We start from the raw sequence: 19,132 nt of genomic DNA on the forward strand, positions 1-19,132 counted from the left end.
AAAACTTAGACTACCGGTATTTTAGCCGCCAGGAATGATTGAAATGTCCGAAAAATGACGCCAAAATACACCTTAAAAGTCCCATTTTATTTTCTTAAATCCCATTTTATTTTTTAATCCAAGGGCGAATTTACGGCAGAATCTGGTTCCTCAAATAAGGGACACGTGAGCTTTGATTCTAACCGGATACATTGCACTGGGTCGGGGAGACTCTAAAAACACGTCACATTTCCAACACTAATTATTTAAAACCGGTCGAAATTTTTGAATTTTTACGGTAGTTGTATTGCATACATAGTACATGAGTATTTAGTGTTGAGGCCTGTAGTTTATAATGTGATTTTTATATGACAAATTTAGAGGCGTGCATGTATATGTGATTATTAGATGAATTTTGGTTTTCCTTGTTGCTTAGCTGTGGTATAATTTGTGTTGAAAAAATACTAATACCTATTGTCATGATAACTGAGACAATTTGTTATTCTGTTGTGATTTCTAGTATGTGGAGACTGTTGCCTATGACAATGGGATGGCAGACTACTGGTTATTTACAAACTCAACATCACTGGATGGCTGCCTAGTGACCAATCTTAAAGCACTCACCGGTTACAAATTCAGAGTGTCTTGCCTCAATGAAGTAGGTTCGTCACCTTGGACACCACTAATAGATGGAGAAACCATGATGGGAGGTGAGACATGTTTCTTGTGGTTTGCACCAACTTGTATGTTCTTTGAATATTTTAAACCAGTCCTAAACCCTCATTATTTGTTTTCAGTCCCTAGCGCATCACCAGAACCGATAATTGTATACTTAATTGACAACACCACCATAGGCATAGAATGGACTCCCATAGATTCTAGTGATGTCAATGGAATTCTATCAGGCTATAGAATACAGTACATTAACATGGACACTAATGCTGAGGTATACAAAGTTTACGCATTATTTTCTTTTGTCTTTTCTCAACTCTTAACAATAGAACTAGTATTGTACATTGTTACACATTGTTTTATGTGACAGTACCATTATTGAACAGTTTGTTCCTCATTTCGCTAAAATCTTTGCTTTCCTAGATAGGTTGCCATTGTAAGGCCAAACCATGATGTTTTAAACATATTAGATAATGGCCATCATGTGACTATCTGTTTTCGTTTTACAGACAACATTACGATGTGATCCTGACATTACACATGCTACAATCATAAGTGTTGATCCCAATGTCAATTACAGTGTCAGTATGTGGGGATATACAGCGGGAGGTGATGGGGTTAAAAGTGATACTATCGTAGTCAGTTATCAAATGCTGTTGGAAAGAACGTCAACATCACCACCTTCTATTTCGGGTATGACCACAGGTACGTTTTAGCTAGTATGAAGTCTCACTGTTGAGGTAACGAGCGGGGAAAAAAATGAGTACCTAATAGTTTAATTGTGATCAGGATAATAAGCAAGCAGTATGGTATATGTTTTTAGAAAGCTAAGGTTTAGATTACGTGATTTTTTTACTGTTTTTCGTGATGAATAGATGGTGTATTATGAACTGTGATACATCTATATGATACCACCGTCGTAATTATATTTTCAACATAGACGCTTACAAAATACATGCAACATACATGAGACAAAACAATTCAAAATTTTTGTGCTTGCCTTTTTTAGCTCCGCTGTCGACTTTGTCGAGCGGAGCTTATCATATGAGTGATTGTCCGTCGTCCGTCGTCGTCCGTGTCGATGTTTTACTTTTTTGACTTCTTCTTGAAAACTACAAGCCTGAATGCTTTGATACTTGGTGTATATGTACCTTGGGTAGACCTCTCTTAGGTTTGTTCATTTCATGTTGATATCTTCAATTCTCTAATTTTGGTGAATATTTTTGTCATTTTTGGTAAAAAGTGATATTTTCGACTTCTTGTTAAAAACCGCAAGTGCAAATGCTTTGATAATACATATATAGGTACTACATGTGGACCTCTCTCAGATTTGTTCATTTTGTAATGATATCTTTAATTCTCTAATTTTGGTGAATATTTTTGTCATTTTTGGTAAAAAGTGATATTTTCGACTTCTTGTTAAAAACCGCAAGTCCAATTGCTTTGATATTACCTATATATGTACTACATGTGAACCTCTCTCAGATTTGTTCATTTTGTGATGATATCTTCAATTCTCTAATTTTGGTGAATATTTTTGTAATTTTTGGTAAAAAGTGATATTTTCGACTTCTTGTTGAAAACTGTAAGTCCGATTGCTTTGATATTACATATATAGGTACTACATGTGGACCTCTCTCAGATTTGTTCGTTTTGTGATGATATCTTCAATTCTCTAATTAATTTATTTTGGTGAATATTTTTGTAATTTTTTGGTAAAAAGTGATATTTTCGACTTCTTGTTAAAAACTGTAAGTCTGATTGCTTTGATACTATTCATATTGTTCATTTTCTAATCATGTCTTCAGTTCTTTAATTGAAATGTGCATTGCTAACAGCGGAGCTATCTCAGCCAAGAGGCTGCTTGTTTGTTGTTGTCCCGCCCTTGAAATGGGATAATATGAGTGTCAACATTGATACAACATATTACGTCAATCTTCAGACATGCTTATTTGTTGAGGTGAATGTGAGATTAGTTAAACAAAATTGACTGTCACAATGAACTTATTTGCTCATTGGTTAAATTAAAGTTCTGTCAATTCAAACATTGAGTCCAATTTGCAAAAAGCACATGCACAAGTGTATAATCATGATTTGCAATATGTTAATCACACATCAAAGGTTTCTTTAAAACGTTATGTCTTGAGTTTATTATATGACTGGCTATCAGAAAGGCTATGATTTATAAAACTAAAATGTTTCTGTTATAGATGCTGGTATACCAGCAGACAGGCACTAATAGAGGCTTCCATTTTCCTGGTCCACAGCCACATTCCACATCTATGATTGGTCCTCACAACTGAGTAGATTGGCAAGATGTTGTGAGTGTAGACCATGCCTGCTAGTTATCTTGCCTTTGTAGAATCTTCTTCAGACTTCAATCATGTTGGATATTATGTATTATATCGGTGATGATTTTTATTATTTTTTACACTTTTGCAGTCAAACTTGGTAACAGTATTTCTGACAGAGAGTCGTTTCCACTGCATTACATTTTGATAATCGCTGGCACCTCCCTCATCATTGTTATCATCATCCTTGTGGTTATCTGTGTATGCCTGTGTAGCCGTCGAAAAGTCAAGTTTTCAGACGCAAATATCGAAGCCTACAGGTCAGCATAAAAACATTAAAAACAAATTTATAATCATAATCTCATAATGTTTGTTTTATTTTACTAGAAAATGACAATGATCTAACGAGTGTATATCACTGAACAAGACGTTCACATTAGATGACCTGTATAAATTGATAAATCAATTTATGGAAAAGTGTTATTCATTTGTACATTTTATAAAAGTAAATATCCCTTATTTTTATTTTGTAGGGTGAATTCTCAGCAAAGCAAACATTATAGTTTTATAAATCCTCTATCCTGGCGACCAAGAAAGCGAGCCTACACTGTCTACAAGAAAAATAAAGTGGTCACTGCCATTTGTAAGTTGTTTATATACTTTCAGTTTCTTTGTTAGTTGATTCCCCCCCCCCCCCCCCCCAGAATTAAAGACATCAAATTTTTGACTGGACACAGTCTGGGAGCTTATGGGTTGGGTTCTCTTTGTCGTAATTTATCTCAGAAGTTCATGGCCCAGTTTTCCCCAAACTTAGTAAACAGTTTACATGATGGTAAACGTGTGCCCAAGATTTGTTTTTCTCAAATAGAAAATGGCCGACTGGTGTTGATGTTTGATTCAGAAATAGCCTAAAAATCTCAATTTTATAGGTGTAGAACACCTTTTGGCATACTCAGGCACATTATTTTTTTAGATGTTTTTTTAAAATTTATTGACTGGTAGCCATTTTGTTCAGCATAAATATTTATTTTTTCTTATAACTTTAGCCTTATATGGTAGCCATTTTGTTTTACAAAAATCTGCAATTTTCGTCTTTTTTAGCTCCGCTATCGACTTTGTCGAACGGAGCTTATCATATGAGTGATTGTCCGTCGTCGTTTGTGTCAATGTTTTACTTTTTCGACTTCTTCTTGAAAACTACTAGCCTGAATGCTTTGATACTTGGTGTATATGTACCTTGGGTAGACTTCTCTTAGGTTTGTTCATTTCATGTTGATATCTTCAATTTTTGTCATTTTTGGTAAAAAGTGATATTTTCGACTTCTTGTTAAAAATAGCAAGTCCAATTGCTTTGATATTACATATATAGGTACTACATGTGGACCTCTCTCAGATTTGTTCATTTTGTAATGATATCTTTAATTCTCTAATTTTGGTGAATATTTTTGTAATTTTTTGTAAAAAGTGACATTTTCGACTTCTTGTTAAAAACCGCAAGTCCAATTGCTTTGATATTACATATATAGGTACTACATGTGGACTTCTCTCAGATTTGTTCATTTTGTAATGATATCTTTAATTCTCTAATTTTGGTGAATATTTTTGTCATTTTTGGTAAAAAGTGATATTTTCGACTTCTTGTTAAAAACCGCAAGTCCAATTGCTTTGATATTACATATATAGGTACTACATATGGACCTCTTTCAGATTTGTTAATTTCGTGGTGATATTTTCAATTATCTAATTTTGATGATTATTTTTGTCATTGTTGGTGAAAAGTGATATTTTTGATACTATACATATTGTTCATTTTCTAATGATATCTTCTGTTCTTTAATTGAAATGTGCATTGCTAACAGCGGAGCTATCTCAGTCGACCGGCTGCTTGTCTTGCACATTTTGCCTTGTATCTCAAATTTATGCAGTCTAATTAGGTCGAAACTTTGTTTTCATACAATTGTGTGCTAGCAACTCAATAACATTTGTGTTTGTGATACAATCCAATCCCAGATGTTTGACTGTCAGTCATAGACCATATCACAATTCCACATCATAGTATACCAGTATTGTGAGATAAATATGACCAAATCAACTCCTACAATCATAAAGCGAGTCTGCTGCCCCAATCTGACTTGCACTGTAATTTGGAATTGCCAAAATAGACATTAGACTCACACATGTTAAATTGTCAGGAAATCACTGATTCAGTGTAGATCTGGTACATGATAAAAAAGAAGCATATACATGCTGACATTCCATTGTAGTATGATTATGAATATAATTTATAATCTGTGTTAATGCTCAATTATGACATGCATTGACCAAGCTGACATCCCCCTTTCATATTTTGACACCTCCCATGCCACATTGTACTTCATGCAATATTTGCTCACATTTCGTCCTTCAGTCGGATTTACATTAATTAACACCAGACTGTTCATTCGCTTATCCGTGCTCGCATCCTCTTCAAGCATCAGTTCATTTTGCCGCACCGTACGATACACATCGTCTCAGCAGAATTCCTTGCTAAAGCATTTCAGCCATTCATTTTGTCACAAATACCAGTTTTTCTTCACAACATCCAGTTCCAACATGCCTCGAGGACGCGGAAGATCTAACACCAGCCGTGGCGGTCGCAAGTCTCAACGAAATCGTCGTACTCCAGCTCGCTTCCAAAATGTTGCGAATGTATAGACGTAACTGACTCACCTCCGCAAGAATCGTCAGCACACAATGGAGATCCCACTGTACTACAGTCCACGAACTTCCCCAGCGATGTCATCACAGTTAGCAGAAGCGAACTCGCAGATCTCGTTCGTAGCCTACAACAGCAAGGAAACTGTCAAACGCAGCCGAATAATATTTCGCAACCGCCGGCTGCTCCACAACTGTCGGCAAGCCTCGTGTCATCACGCGACCCAAGCCAAACAACGCCATCAAGTTCGACGCCAACTGACTCTCTCACAAATAACAGCCTTCCGATTACCTTGCCAATAGCTAGTCAACATAATGCGATCGTACACAATAATACCGCTCATCAAGACAATTCGATGTTTCAACAACTTCCAGCTACTACAAGCCAAGCATCGCTAGCTCACGCTAATCCTAGTCAACAAAGTTTTGCTACCGGGGGTCATTTCAACGCAACCAACATGGCCGCTCCCATACAACGTTTCGCCGGTGAGGGCATTCTCACTTCCGCTTCCGGTATCAACACTGCGACACAGGCGATGCCGATGATGAACAATGCCAGCATTGCAGTTCCTCCTATCATCCCACCTGCAGACTTGTTTTTACCATACGTCGACCAGCAAATACTCAATCAACTAGCAAACCGGGGTAAGTTTGTTGATTTGTCCGATTTACACCCTGACTCAAGAAAACCAAATGCCACCCAGATCTCAAACACCCGAGTGGCTTTGGACTCTGATGATCCCTCAGTCGCTGTTCTCTCAAAACATGCAAAAAAGAATGAAATTCGCGATTTAGCAAACTGGCTGGAATGTTGGTCAACATTTGCTGCCTATAGGGCACATTATTTTCCCCATGAGGCTGTACATTTATTCAATTACCAGCGTCACATCGCCAGCCGAGCTCTTGAGTTCAAGCCAGAAGCATGGGTCACCTATGACAAAGAATTCCGTCTAGATTACTCACGTTACCCTGGCCTACGGAACTGGAGTTTGCCTAACAACCAACTTGACTACAAATTCTGTCAACAAAAACTCCATCTGCTCATTCCAACATGTCCTGACTGTCATCAGAAAGGTCATACCAAACAGGAATGCCAACGAAGCAGGAATCCTTATACATGGGTGAACGAATCTGCTGACAATTATAACAATACAGTGTGCCGTAATTTCAATCAAGATCGCTGCGAAACTCCATGCCGGTATAATCGTCTCCACATTTGTTCGTCTTGCCACTCTGCAGGCCACACTGCCATTAGCCACCGCGATACCGAGACGAAAAACCAGCTTTTTCGTGGCTACACACCACGACCCTTTCACGCCAATGATCATGCCAGCTCACGTGGTCGAAAATATGCACCCAAGCACACCTCTTAAGCTCGATTCCTTTGCGCAAGAACTGCACGATCACCCGGACAAATCATTCGTAGCAGCCATTTTATTTGACATTTCTCATGGGGCTAACCTTGGATTTCGCGGCAAGCACTACCCAAGATCTACACGCAACGCCAAGTCCGCTCGCATCAACCCCTCTATCATCACAGAATCAATCCAAAAAGAACTCAAACTTGGTCACACTATCGGACCATTTAAGCGTCCTCCCCTCAAAAACTTTGTTTGTAATTCTCTTGGCCTACGGCCTAAGAAAAGTGGGGGTTTTCGCATTATCATGGATCTCTCCCAACCTACACTTGACAGCGTCAATGACAATATCTCAAAAGAAGATCATTCATTGGTCTACTCACGCATCGATGATGCTGTAGCCTTCATTCACAAGCATGGCCATGGCTCCTTACTCGCAAAAATCGATGTTAAACACGCATTTCGCTTATGCCCAGTTCGGAAGGAAGACTGGCACCTGCTCGGGTTTTTTTTGGGAAGGATGCTATTTCTTCGACCGTGTGCTGCCATTTGGGCTTCGCTCAGCACCATACCTCTTCAACCGCATTGCTGATGCCATTCACTGGATCGTTAGTCATCGCGCAAGGAATACGGATTTTCTACACTACCTAGACGATTTCCTGACAGTTGGACCGGCAAACACTAACGCCTGCCAGCACAATATGGATGTTATGCTGCAAAGTTGTCACCACTTGGGGGTACCCATTGCTACAGAAAAGGTTGAGGGTCCCTGCTCTGTCATCACCTTTCTAGGGGTGGAGCTTGACACTGTCAACATGGTTATTAGACTACCTAAGGACAAGCTTGCGGATCTACTTGTCAAGCTGCCAAGCTGGTTGACTCGCCATACATGCTCGAAACGTGAATTGCTCTCCCTCATTGGATGCCTCAGTTTCGCATGTAAGTGCATACCAGCCGGCCGCATCTTCCTGAGGCGCATGATGGATATCAGCATGACAGCCACCAGTCTTTCTCAAGTCATAACACTCACTGACGAATTCTGGCACGACGTTCAATGGTGGTGTGACTTCTTGCCATCTTGGAACGGCACAGCATCCCTCCTCAACCCAAACTGGATACCGTCCCCAGAATTCGAACTGTTTACAGACGCCTCAGCAACACTTGGCTACGGGGCATTCTACAAGGGTCATTGGTTCGCAAACACCTGGCCTACATTCATTACAAATGACCCTTTATACTCTATTGCCTGGAAGGAACTTCTACCAATTCTACTATCTTCCTTAATTTGGGGCCACTTGTGGTATGGTCTTCGAATACGGTTTCACTGCGATAACATATCAGTTGTCCAAATATGGAAAAAAGGCTCCTCATCATGTCCACGGATCATGCAACTTGTCCGACTGCTGTTCTTCACTGCAGCATCTAATAACTTTCACGTCATGATCTCACATATCTCAGGGTTTAATAACGATATCGCTGACTCTCTCTCTCGCCAACAGATATTGCGGTTTCAACGACTGGCACCTCAGGCAGACAGGGTCCCAACCAAAACTCCGGACCTGTGCACCCTCTTAACGGCTCCGATGTGCGACGTAGTCCCGTCAACCTCACACAACAAGCCTGCCACTACATCAACCTGAGCATTGCACCAGGTACACGACGGACATATCATGCGGGACAAACTCGCTATCTTCTCTTCTGTCGCATGTATGGAATGAATCCTTATCCACTAACGCAACGCTCAACGATTCTGTTTATGACACATCTCGCAACATCGTCACTTACCTATGGCACGCTAAAAGTTTACCTCGCAGCTATCATCCGTGCACACATCGAAGCTGGCTTCACCTCATCAATACGCGACGACCTCCTGCTTCACTTCACTATGCAAGGCATTAAAAGACATCACGGCGTGCCAAATCGTGTAAAACTCCCAATCACCATTGCACTAATGCGAATGCTTAAGAACACCGTCGCAAACCATCCCACTATTTGCGACCATGACAAAGCTATGTTGTGGTCTGCCTTTACACTGGCGTTCTTCGGCTTCTTGAGAGTCAGCGAATTTGTCGCACCCACGTCAATGACCTTCGATCCACAACGCACTTTACTGACGGCAGACATCACGTGCAACACAGACCTCGTCATTGCGCTCAAGGCGTCTAAGACAGACCCATTCCGCCGGGGATGTAACATCATCATCGCACCCTCACAGTCATCGGTCTGCGCCGTGCAGGCATACCAGGCGTACAAAGCACTACATAGTTCCGTCGCTCACCTACCCGCATTCCAGTTCGCCAACAGTAATTTCCTCACGCGGCAAGCTGTTAGCAACCACATTCGAGACCTTCTCACTCGCGCATCTGTACCAGATGTTAACCATTACACTACTCACAGTTTCCGCAGTGGTGCAGCCACGACAGCTGCCGACGCAAATCTCCCGGACTGGTTGATCAAGGCACTGGGCAGGTGGCGCAGCGACGCCTACCAGACGTACATTCGCACACCCCCCAGCATCATCCGCTCAGTTCCGGGTCACTTGTCACTTGCTCTTCCTTAACTGTAATTTCGACATTTGTCTTGAGATTTCATTTCGTTTTCGTTACATGTATTTGCAGTGTATTTAGTTTAATGTTTCATCGGTCTAACCATGCTTTGTTTTATCCTATCGCGATAGACTTTGTAACACATCATCCTGCCTTTAAATTTGGGGGTTTCCACCACAGACCAAGCAGACTTTACACGGGTACCCACGCTGTCCATCCCCCTGGGGTTGTGAGTCTATCTGCAGGCTCCCGCCAGGGGGACGCCAGCCATGACGCCCGCCTGTACAGTCTCTGCTGGTGGAAGGTTGCAACCAGGTACCACGCGCTCGGCGTCATGATGCAATTCACAGGCGAGTCGCATCATGGAGCTGTTCGCTGCGACGCCTGCGTCTGCAATTCGCTCCCCCTTCCACTTTTGCCAAAACCTTGTGTCTTGTGTCATTTATTGAAGCATTAATCATGTATTAATGTACAAGAACAAAGAAAGCTGTGAAATTTTTAATGGCTTGTTCAATATGAGGCACAGTTCATCCCTGAACACTGTTATCTGTTGTTTCTTATCTAGTAGATACGGTTATATTCTATTGTTAATCCAAAGCTCACCTCTACCCTACCCTAGTCTTACTGTGGTGAAAACAATTATAGGGTTATATATTATCAAGACATCGCCTGTTGAAAACCTCCATGGATAGCCAACGTTTCGAAAAATGGTGTCAGTAAGCAATACATTGATTGATTGATTGATTGATTTGGAAAATGTAGTCATCAAGTTGAGTTGGTTTCAATGAATAGTAGCCTATCTCCTAGTGTATATTCATGTAACAATGCTGATATTATAATGATATAATGCAATTATAATTTTTTCTTTTCAGTAAAAACATTGCAGTTAGATAAAGATACAGAAGAGAAGTTGAAGGATGCAATAATTTCACCCAATTGGTTGTATCTTGGAATCAAACTAGGAGAAGGTAAATTTTCGCAATGTTGCATTCAATATTTTTATAGCTTACTTATTAATAGGGGACAACAATAAACGTTTTCATCTTATTATGGTAAGATTAGGTGATTTTACAAAACTAATAAGTGAACTAAGATAGTGATTTAGTCAGGTTGTGTTGTTGAAATAATTTTGAAGAGGAACATAGATGTGGTCCAAACATCTTTATTATTGGCATACATTGTCTGCAGATATGTTGCCATGGAAACTGGACTTTCATAGTATGATATGAAGCTTGGAATGAGTTAAAATCAGACATTTGACGATAGAAACTCAATTATTTGGATAATAACATAATAATATCTAATGCAAACATATTCCAATTTACATAATGCATACTAATTAATCAACATGTAAATTTAGAAGATTTTTTTTGATCTTTTTATTGCAGGTGAATTTGGATTTGTGCGACAAGGAAAACTGACATATCCCAACGGCAATGAATTAAAAGTTGCTGTTAAAACTATGAAAAGTAAGTACCGGTATCAGTAACAGGGATATTTCAAAATATTTTGTGTTTTGTATTACCATACTAATCATATGTTTCCTTCATATAGATGCCCCAGATAAACATGAATTGGAGGCATTTATCAAAGAAGGAATTGTTATGAAAGATTTTGAACATATCAATGTCATGAATTTAATAGGTAAGGTTCTAATTTTTTTATTTTTTTTATGGATAATAATTTGGTTAATAAAAACATTATTACATTATATTGATAAAGTTATTTTCAACTCCAACTGTTATTACTTTATTGCAGCTTTTAAATAATTTGTTGTGAATTACAGAAAATTATTTCAATGCAAAAGTCAAAATAAATACGTATGCCACTATTCTAGTTTATTTATTTGTTCAAATCAAGATATCTCATGAATATTTATGAGGTGATAAAATAATTGAAATCAATGGTATTCCTATATTTGAAGGCATTGTCTTGCCCTGTTTGTGGGGTGTGAACTAAGTTTCTTGAGTGATGTGGTGTATCCTTTGGCAGTAATCTCATAAGCTAAGTGAGTGAAAATACACCATGGATACACCACATCATGAGGCTGAATAAGGTTTACAGGGAAGACTTATGTTAAGTACAGAATGATTGGTAATTGATCTGGTGAAATGGGGGCATGAAAAGTAAAATACCCCGGCCAATCAGGTAATTTGTATAAATAGTTCTTGTGTACTCTTGTGGAAAATATTTAACTTTTTGTAATGAAAAAAGGACTGCTTTGCATATACAATAGGTATTTGTCTTGAAGAAGACCTCACAAGTGAAGCCATCAAACCCATGGTGATACTGCCGTTTATGGAAAATGGAGACCTGCGTACCTATTTACAGAATTCCAGGTTGTCTGGAACACCACAGGTAATGATGGATAAAGATGTGCTTTGGTCAACTTCTTAGATCCTATATTAATATTTATTTTTTTATTCTCCTTCTGTTGAAAATTCTGGCAAGTAAGGGGTTAACCATTAAAAATGGGGGGGGGGGCTGCACACAGATAACAATTCTATACAGAGAAAAATCTGACAGAAAAAAACTTCAAAATCTGCACACACAGAGATCTATGTAGTAAAAAAATTTGCAGGGACAACGACAGAACAAATTATATTTATTTAAAAAAAAGTCATTTGATGGAGGAAAGCATGCACATTTTTTAAGTAACATCATCCAAAGAAGATATCTACCCCAAAACTAGTGAAGGAAAACATTATTTGCATATTTATCTCCTCTTACACGTGTTATAATATTCAGTTAGGTATCTACTACAATTATGAAAATTTCAATTGTATTCAAAACATAAAAGTATCAATATTTTGTGTTGATGTCAAGGACAGTGCAGTATGCAGAATAATAGGATTAACCTTAATTACAAACTCATTTTATAATCAGGTCAGTCACATATGGTATTGTATATATTTACAGTATATCAAACAGTATATATAAGTACTAATTTGTATATTACTTCTGATATCATTTATAAATCTGTGACTATTTTCTTTCATTTCTGATTATTCTCTGGATACTAAGATGATTATTAAAGAGCCATCATAGTCATCATAGCATATTATGTTCAATTTTTATCAATGCACATAAAATAATTTGTTTACATTTAATTTGAATATGTGCGTGCATGCTGACTGGTGAATTAAGATTCAAAAATATGTTATGTCTGCTACCAGCAGCTGTTGGTACTGTAATTCAGATCATTCAGTTCCCTTTTACACTAACCCAAACATTGATGTACTTCACAATATTGTCCTTGATTAATCGTAGCAGCTGTGTTATTCATAATAAATAAATAAATACAATGTACGTAAATCATGAATTCTGATCAAAAGAATATATTAGATCTTGTATTTTTATTTGTGAATAAAGCTAAAAACTTTTAAATGCTGGTTCAATGTGTTCAGTTGTTAAATGATACATACTATATTGTAAAATAGGTCATTGCAGATATGTTTAATTAGTCCCCGTTCGGACGCAGTCCGAAAATGGGGACTTATGTTTTGACCTCCGTGTGTCCGTGCGTGCGTGCGTCTGTGCGTGCGTCCGGACCAGTATTATAGAAATGCCTGGACCAATCACAATCAAACTTCACACATACATCATACATGATAGTATACATATGCACATCAATTTGTTTCACGATCTGATTCAAAATGGCCAAATGGCGGCCATTTTTGTGCTAAAAAATCATCAAAATCAAGCATTTCTCGTTTATTTTGGAGCTACATTGTAAATATAGTATTTGGAATGTGCAAATGTCAGGACTGTCATATTTTGACTGATTCATATTTGATTTGTTTGCAGTATTTACCAGTTCATCGCCTTGTAGATTTCATGGTACAGATTGCAAGGGGTATGGCATATTTATCAGACAAGGACTATGTACATCGAGATCTAGCCGGCAGGAATTGCATGTAAGCATACTTGTATTCATCCAACATGCTGTTTCCATGAAAACCATATAGCTCCATGCCATTTTTGAATTGATTTGTATTTTATGACAATTTGTTGAATCTACTATTTTAAAATTGAATGTTTTTCTTCAGGCTTGATGATAATCTGGTTGTTAAAATAGCAGATTTTGGTTTGACCAGAAAACTGTTCAACGACAGTAATTACTATCGTATGGGAAACGCAGCCAGGGTACCGGTCAAGTGGTTGGCATTGGAAAGTCTTGGGGAAAATATGTACACTACCCAGAGTGATGTGGTGAGTAGTCTGCATTACATTAGAGATCAAAGAAAATCGCTTTGTAAAACAAAAAAAAGCAACTAAAATAATCTATTATATGTTTCGTAAAGTCTATAGTTTTGGCGTCACTCTAATTTAGTCGTCAGGAAAGAGTGAAAGGCCTTACTGGGTAATTTGGTTCTGAACTAGGCGTCACGAAATGTTGAAAAATTGCAGTCAATCAAAAAATGTTCATATGATGACAAAAACTACATTTAGTTTTTTCAACGTTGGTAATGAAAAGTATATTCTAAATGAAGTTTCAAATAAAAACAAACACAAATGCATTACTTGGTAGCAAATGATCGCGGTACGGTAACACAATCTGGTCATGCTGCTTTTCACAAGTGAATAACTTCTTTTCGAAGTCTTGCAATTGTTTATTATTACTCAGAAGTGTTTATAATAATGTACAAGAAATAAATTTGTTGAATTGTTTAAGTTAATACGTGCAAGTAAAATTCAACTTACTGGTAGTTTCATCGTAAGCAAATGACTTTGGTTGCATGTAAACGCTCAATGCGATACGATATCCACAATAATTTAACCTTAAATATTCAAAAAATGATGCTTAAATTAGAGATTTCACGTTAATTGGACTTAATGACTTGAGAATTTGGTAAATACATTAGATGCTGTGATCAATGATAGACAGACTTTCACTTAGACGTACTGCTTAGTTAGGAACTAGAAATCAGAATGATGGAACAAAATTTGTTTTGAGCCATCCAATTACTCTGACCCGGGGTCACTGTTTACTCTGAGATAAATAGTCATGAAATTATTCACATTCTAATTAATGGTCATCTGTTTTCTTTCATCAGTGGTCACTTGGTGTTGTTATGTGGGAAATTATCACTCGTGCACAAACGCCATATCGGGGTATCCACAATCATGATATCCATGACTACCTGCAGAGAGGTAGAAGATTAAAGCAACCAAGGCAGTGTACAGATGAATTGTAAGTCAACTAAAACACTTATCATTGTAACCATGGTTTCGGCATTTGACACGCACAAGTTTTTAAAATGTATGTGGCTTCTATGTTCATTATAATACTGCCACATTGTCTGTTATTGTGTGATATCACGATATGGATGGGGTGTGTGCAGTCACCATAACCAATCAGTATCTGTTATGTATTTCAGATATACCATAATGCTCAGCTGCTGGGTAGTGGAACCAAAAGAGAGACCTACCTTTCATACCCTTGTGACGCAACTAGAAGAAATTCACGAACATGCACTAACAAAGCCTGGGGATGCATTTTATGTGAACACGGATAATCATAGTACATCAGACATTCACTTGACGTCGTCAGGTAGTGAGTCAGAAATGACGGAACCAGAAGAAACTGATCAACTGCGAGCTGAAAGTCATTGCTGAAATGTGGAGATAACTGCTGAACTTGTGTCTGTGATTGGATCTAATGAAGACTTTTGACATTTATATTCAAGTCTCATGATGTAATATATCATTTCACCATTGTGTGCTTTATTAGAAGAGAAGAACAGTGAATACTTCGAAAGACATTGAATTCTTAGCAGCTGCCATATCATTGCAATTTTAGTTGTTTATATGCAGTGTTTGATCACTTGGTTGTTTACTTCTACAATGTTTTCAAGATTAGTGTTTTGTATTATGTTCACATACGAAACATGAATTTTAAAGTTGCTCAGGTGGTTATGCAATAGATCTATCAGTGTTTTGGGACTAATATGTGGCATATTTTTATCATGCTGCATCACTATATACTGGTCCATAGTCTTTTTGATGCAACTTTAAGAATGCGTCTGAATGTAAACAAAAGAAATGACTTTGATCGGATTTGATGTACTTTGGTACATGTATTTGCAACTGATCTAAAGTATCAAAACAATTTTTTTGACTGAGCTAAGAATCACCACTTTAGAGGAGTTTAACTATATTTTAGGGTTAGAATCATTATATGCAGATAAATACAGGTGCTAAACTATCGTTATATATTCACAGTCACTATTAATAATGAAATACAGCTCATTGTTCATGTATAATGTTTTTATGTTGCCAGTAAATTGTATCACCATTCGCCAGCTGATAAAAGAAGTGGTGCAATATGAAAAATAATTACAATGTATTGCTTTTTTTTATTTGAAATCATTATATAACAGATTCATTTCAAGTTACCTGTTTGCTATCTCCTGAGGTTACAAGGGTTGATTGACTGTCAGGACAATCACTATACTGTTTGCTGTTGTCTAGACACCAAATAATATTCCTCAACTAATTTCCACCAGACAAACTTTCAAACATGTATGATGCTGCCAAACTGTTTCTAGTATCAGTTTACTGACTAAAAAGAGGCATTGTTGTTATTTTGTGAACTTTTTATATTTGAAGGGCAAGCATGAATTAGGTAATTAAAAAAATTGCAGCATTATTTGCAGTGAATCAACAAGATTACAAAGATGCTGGTACAAACATTCCTAATCCACCCACTGTACAAAATAAACACTCTCTCACTAGTTGTGTTCACGTTACACGAAGTACGGGCTAAGATTTAAGCTGATTTAGGCTTATCTAGCATATTTGCATTTTGGCTAGACCCAATTGCGTCCACGCACAGGGAGGGCCAGTCGTTAGCACAGGCTAAGGGGTGCCATTAGTCGGTGATCTTTGGTAAGCCGCTATTTACGAACGAAAAATGGATGACACATGCTAGGTTCTATTTCTGCTGCTGGCATGTTTTGTTCTAATTTTTCAAGCTACGTGCACAGGAGAAGACTGACCCAACTTATTTGGATGCACATAAACAGTATAGACCACTTTCCAGGAAGTCGAAGATACGGCGTTTCGTATGCGCACGCATGTCTTTTTGGGGTGTAACGTAAACTTGCACTCGTAATATTGTGTTTCTGGGTGTACTAATCGACGTAACAAAAATGAAATTTCCTTCTATCGTCTATCAGCAAACTGACTTGTTTGTATTTTCGGCCATGACAAAGTAAGAGTATTTTTGCACCCCAGTTTTGCTACTTCCGGGAAAGTGGTCTATACAACGGGCGTAACAGAATACAGAGTTTTATTAATGCATGTAGCAGTCAGCGAACCAAATTTTTTTTGTCTACGATTGGAGCTGCTGTACGCTCTACTACTACAGTGACCCGATTAGTGTGGAAGCGAGCGCGGAGTAATGACTGGTGGAATAGTGTCGTTATACGAACATGGGACAATTTTCACACCCAAAGGTCGTTGCAGAGGGCGCTTAGCCCTGGGCTAAGCGTTCGCGCATACTTCGTTAGCCCGTGCTAAGGTCTAGACCGCGTCTTAAATTCGGATCAGACTTAACCCGTACTTAGCATTCCTTAGCCCATGCTTAAGCGTTCACGCACATTTTCTTAGCACGGGCTAAGGAATTTGACCTCTTAGCCCGTGCTAAGGAGCTGTGCGTGAATGCAACTACTGGGTAGTTTAGTAACCATAATAGTTACTTTACTTTTATTTTAATATTGTTGCTTTGCATTGCCTAGGTTACAGGCAGACATCTTTTACTGGGTCTTTGTGGAAGTACTAGTATTATGTGATTTAGTTTTTACTCTAGGTGGCGCTGTTCTCACAAATGTTTTACATGCTGCTCAAACCAAGGTTGCCAGTAAATCATAAACTGTCTTTATAATATGAGAAGTTTGTCCAAGAAGATGCACAATTTCACTAGTTCAGCCACTATTATGAAATCACCATGGTCTTCCAATTTATATTTTTTCTATCACATTCAACAAAAGTCATTTTTAAATATCAGATGTGAATTTTATTTTGTATAGATCATATTTATTCAGAAATTGTGATGTATTGTGTTTTTAATTGGAGCAATAAATTTGTTGAAATTAATGGTATTGTTCTTTACATGATTCACAACATGGCTATCACAATAATAATCACACACACACCCCTACACCTCCAAGAAAACTAATCAAAAAGTATGGTCTGGAATAAATGTTTGTCCCTTGATAAAATGCAGAGCACTGCGAGTGATGCGTGTGCACAATTTAATTAAGCAGCATAATAACATGACTCAGTTCAAATTAAGTTAAAGGTGAGCAGTGCTACTAAATTCACTAACATTTGAAACGATTGCATGTTACCGCAATTCCCTGCTTTTGGTTCACAGTACTCTGAAATAGCTCTCCTTGAAGTCCTTAGCAGTGACGTTCGCTGAACTACGCGGAAACCAACAACACTACTAGCATGTCCTGGATAACGTCTTCCTCTGTATGATGTGTATAACTCATCACTACCCCGAGTTGATTTCCATGAACCTCCTCGAATGACTTTTGTGTCTTTTATGAATCCACTAGTCACATCTGGATCCATGTTAATGCTGTCAAACCCAATGTGTTGATAAGGATTCATTGTTGTGGAAGCTGCGTAAAAGTCTTGACAGAACCAGTCCAGTACCCACTCCCATACATTGCCACTGATATGATACAACTTGTTTGGATTGGATGCAAAGTGTTTAACATTGATGGGATGACCATAATTAGATTCTGCAAAATTGATTACATCTGGATTCAGCTCACCATTTTTTGATCCAAAAGGAAGTTCTCTATCTCCTCCTTTTGCTGCAAATTCCCATTCTGCTTCAGTTGGGAGACTGTAGTTGTAGAACTTTGCGAAGGCATCTGCTCCATACCAGGTGACAAACGTTACTGGCCATGAAGCTAATGTCTCGTTTAGTAGCGAGAAAAGTCTTTTCTCAGCATCATACTGTATCCAACAGCGGTTACTTGGATGCTCTTCTGATTGGTTTGTGCCTGCAAAAAAAGAAAAGAATTGTTACCTTACCTAGGTCATCATTGAAGCTAAAGGAAGATGTGAGGAAAATGTCCTTTGTGATGTATCTGTAAAAATAACTTTACAAACTTTGAAATCAAATAAATCACTATAAAATGTCAACCAAGTTCAATTTTGGTGTGTCTGTGTTGAACAGTATTTTACCGACCAAATTTGACTTGGATATACTGCTGTACTATTTGGATATATGCTGCTGTGTTATTGGATATGTATTTTTTTGTAAATTTTGATTTATAAAGTAGTACCGTATGTGCTTTATAACAAGTGCAGCAACCATGACAGTGTTCCTGATGACTGATTTTGTCAGGAATAGAATCCCCAAATTCAAATTTGGTTGCTACCATTCTATATCAACTTACAGTATAGGTATTAGCAGAGGTACATTACTTGGGGTTTGCAATGCACATAGTACTGTATCATGACATCATGCCAAGATCCCGTTCAAATCTCATCTCATAGATAGCGCGACTGATGCTACGACCTTCTGACATGACATAGGCAGTTTGTAATAAAACAATAAAACATGTAT

At 38.0% G+C, this 19,132-nt stretch overlaps 1 protein-coding gene and 1 pseudogene across 2 annotated transcripts in view; both read left to right on the plus strand.

The window, feature by feature from the left end:
• Nucleotides 1-17,640, plus strand: part of LOC100369502 (tyrosine-protein kinase Mer-like) — a 38,687-nt gene extending 21,047 nt beyond the window's left edge. Inside the window, exons 7-19 of one of the 2 annotated variants that reach the window (XM_085508335.1) lie at nt 500-689; nt 777-925; nt 1,161-1,356; nt 3,094-3,262; nt 3,476-3,585; nt 10,413-10,508; nt 10,929-11,009; nt 11,095-11,184; nt 11,777-11,898; nt 13,348-13,457; nt 13,590-13,752; nt 14,598-14,734; nt 14,922-17,640. In XM_085508335.1, coding sequence (XP_085364461.1) covers nt 500-689; nt 777-925; nt 1,161-1,356; nt 3,094-3,262; nt 3,476-3,585; nt 10,413-10,508; nt 10,929-11,009; nt 11,095-11,184; nt 11,777-11,898; nt 13,348-13,457; nt 13,590-13,752; nt 14,598-14,734; nt 14,922-15,159 — 1,851 coding nt within the window. In that variant the 3' untranslated portion in view covers nt 15,160-17,640. Of the gene's footprint in view, nt 1-499; nt 690-776; nt 926-1,160; nt 1,357-3,093; nt 3,263-3,475; nt 3,586-8,493; nt 9,965-10,412; nt 10,509-10,928; nt 11,010-11,094; nt 11,185-11,776; nt 11,899-13,347; nt 13,458-13,589; nt 13,753-14,597; nt 14,735-14,921 lie in introns of those variants that run through there. The other variant, XM_085508333.1, reaches the window with a different exon arrangement.
• LOC146748072 (uncharacterized) lies at nt 6,095-7,990 on the plus strand (annotated as a pseudogene).
• Nucleotides 17,641-19,132: the final 1,492 nt, after the last annotated feature.

Source organism: Saccoglossus kowalevskii, chromosome 2, assembly GCF_978046115.1.
Source record: "Saccoglossus kowalevskii chromosome 2, keSacKowa6.1, whole genome shotgun sequence".
NCBI classification, from domain to species: Eukaryota; Metazoa; Hemichordata; class Enteropneusta; family Harrimaniidae; genus Saccoglossus; species Saccoglossus kowalevskii.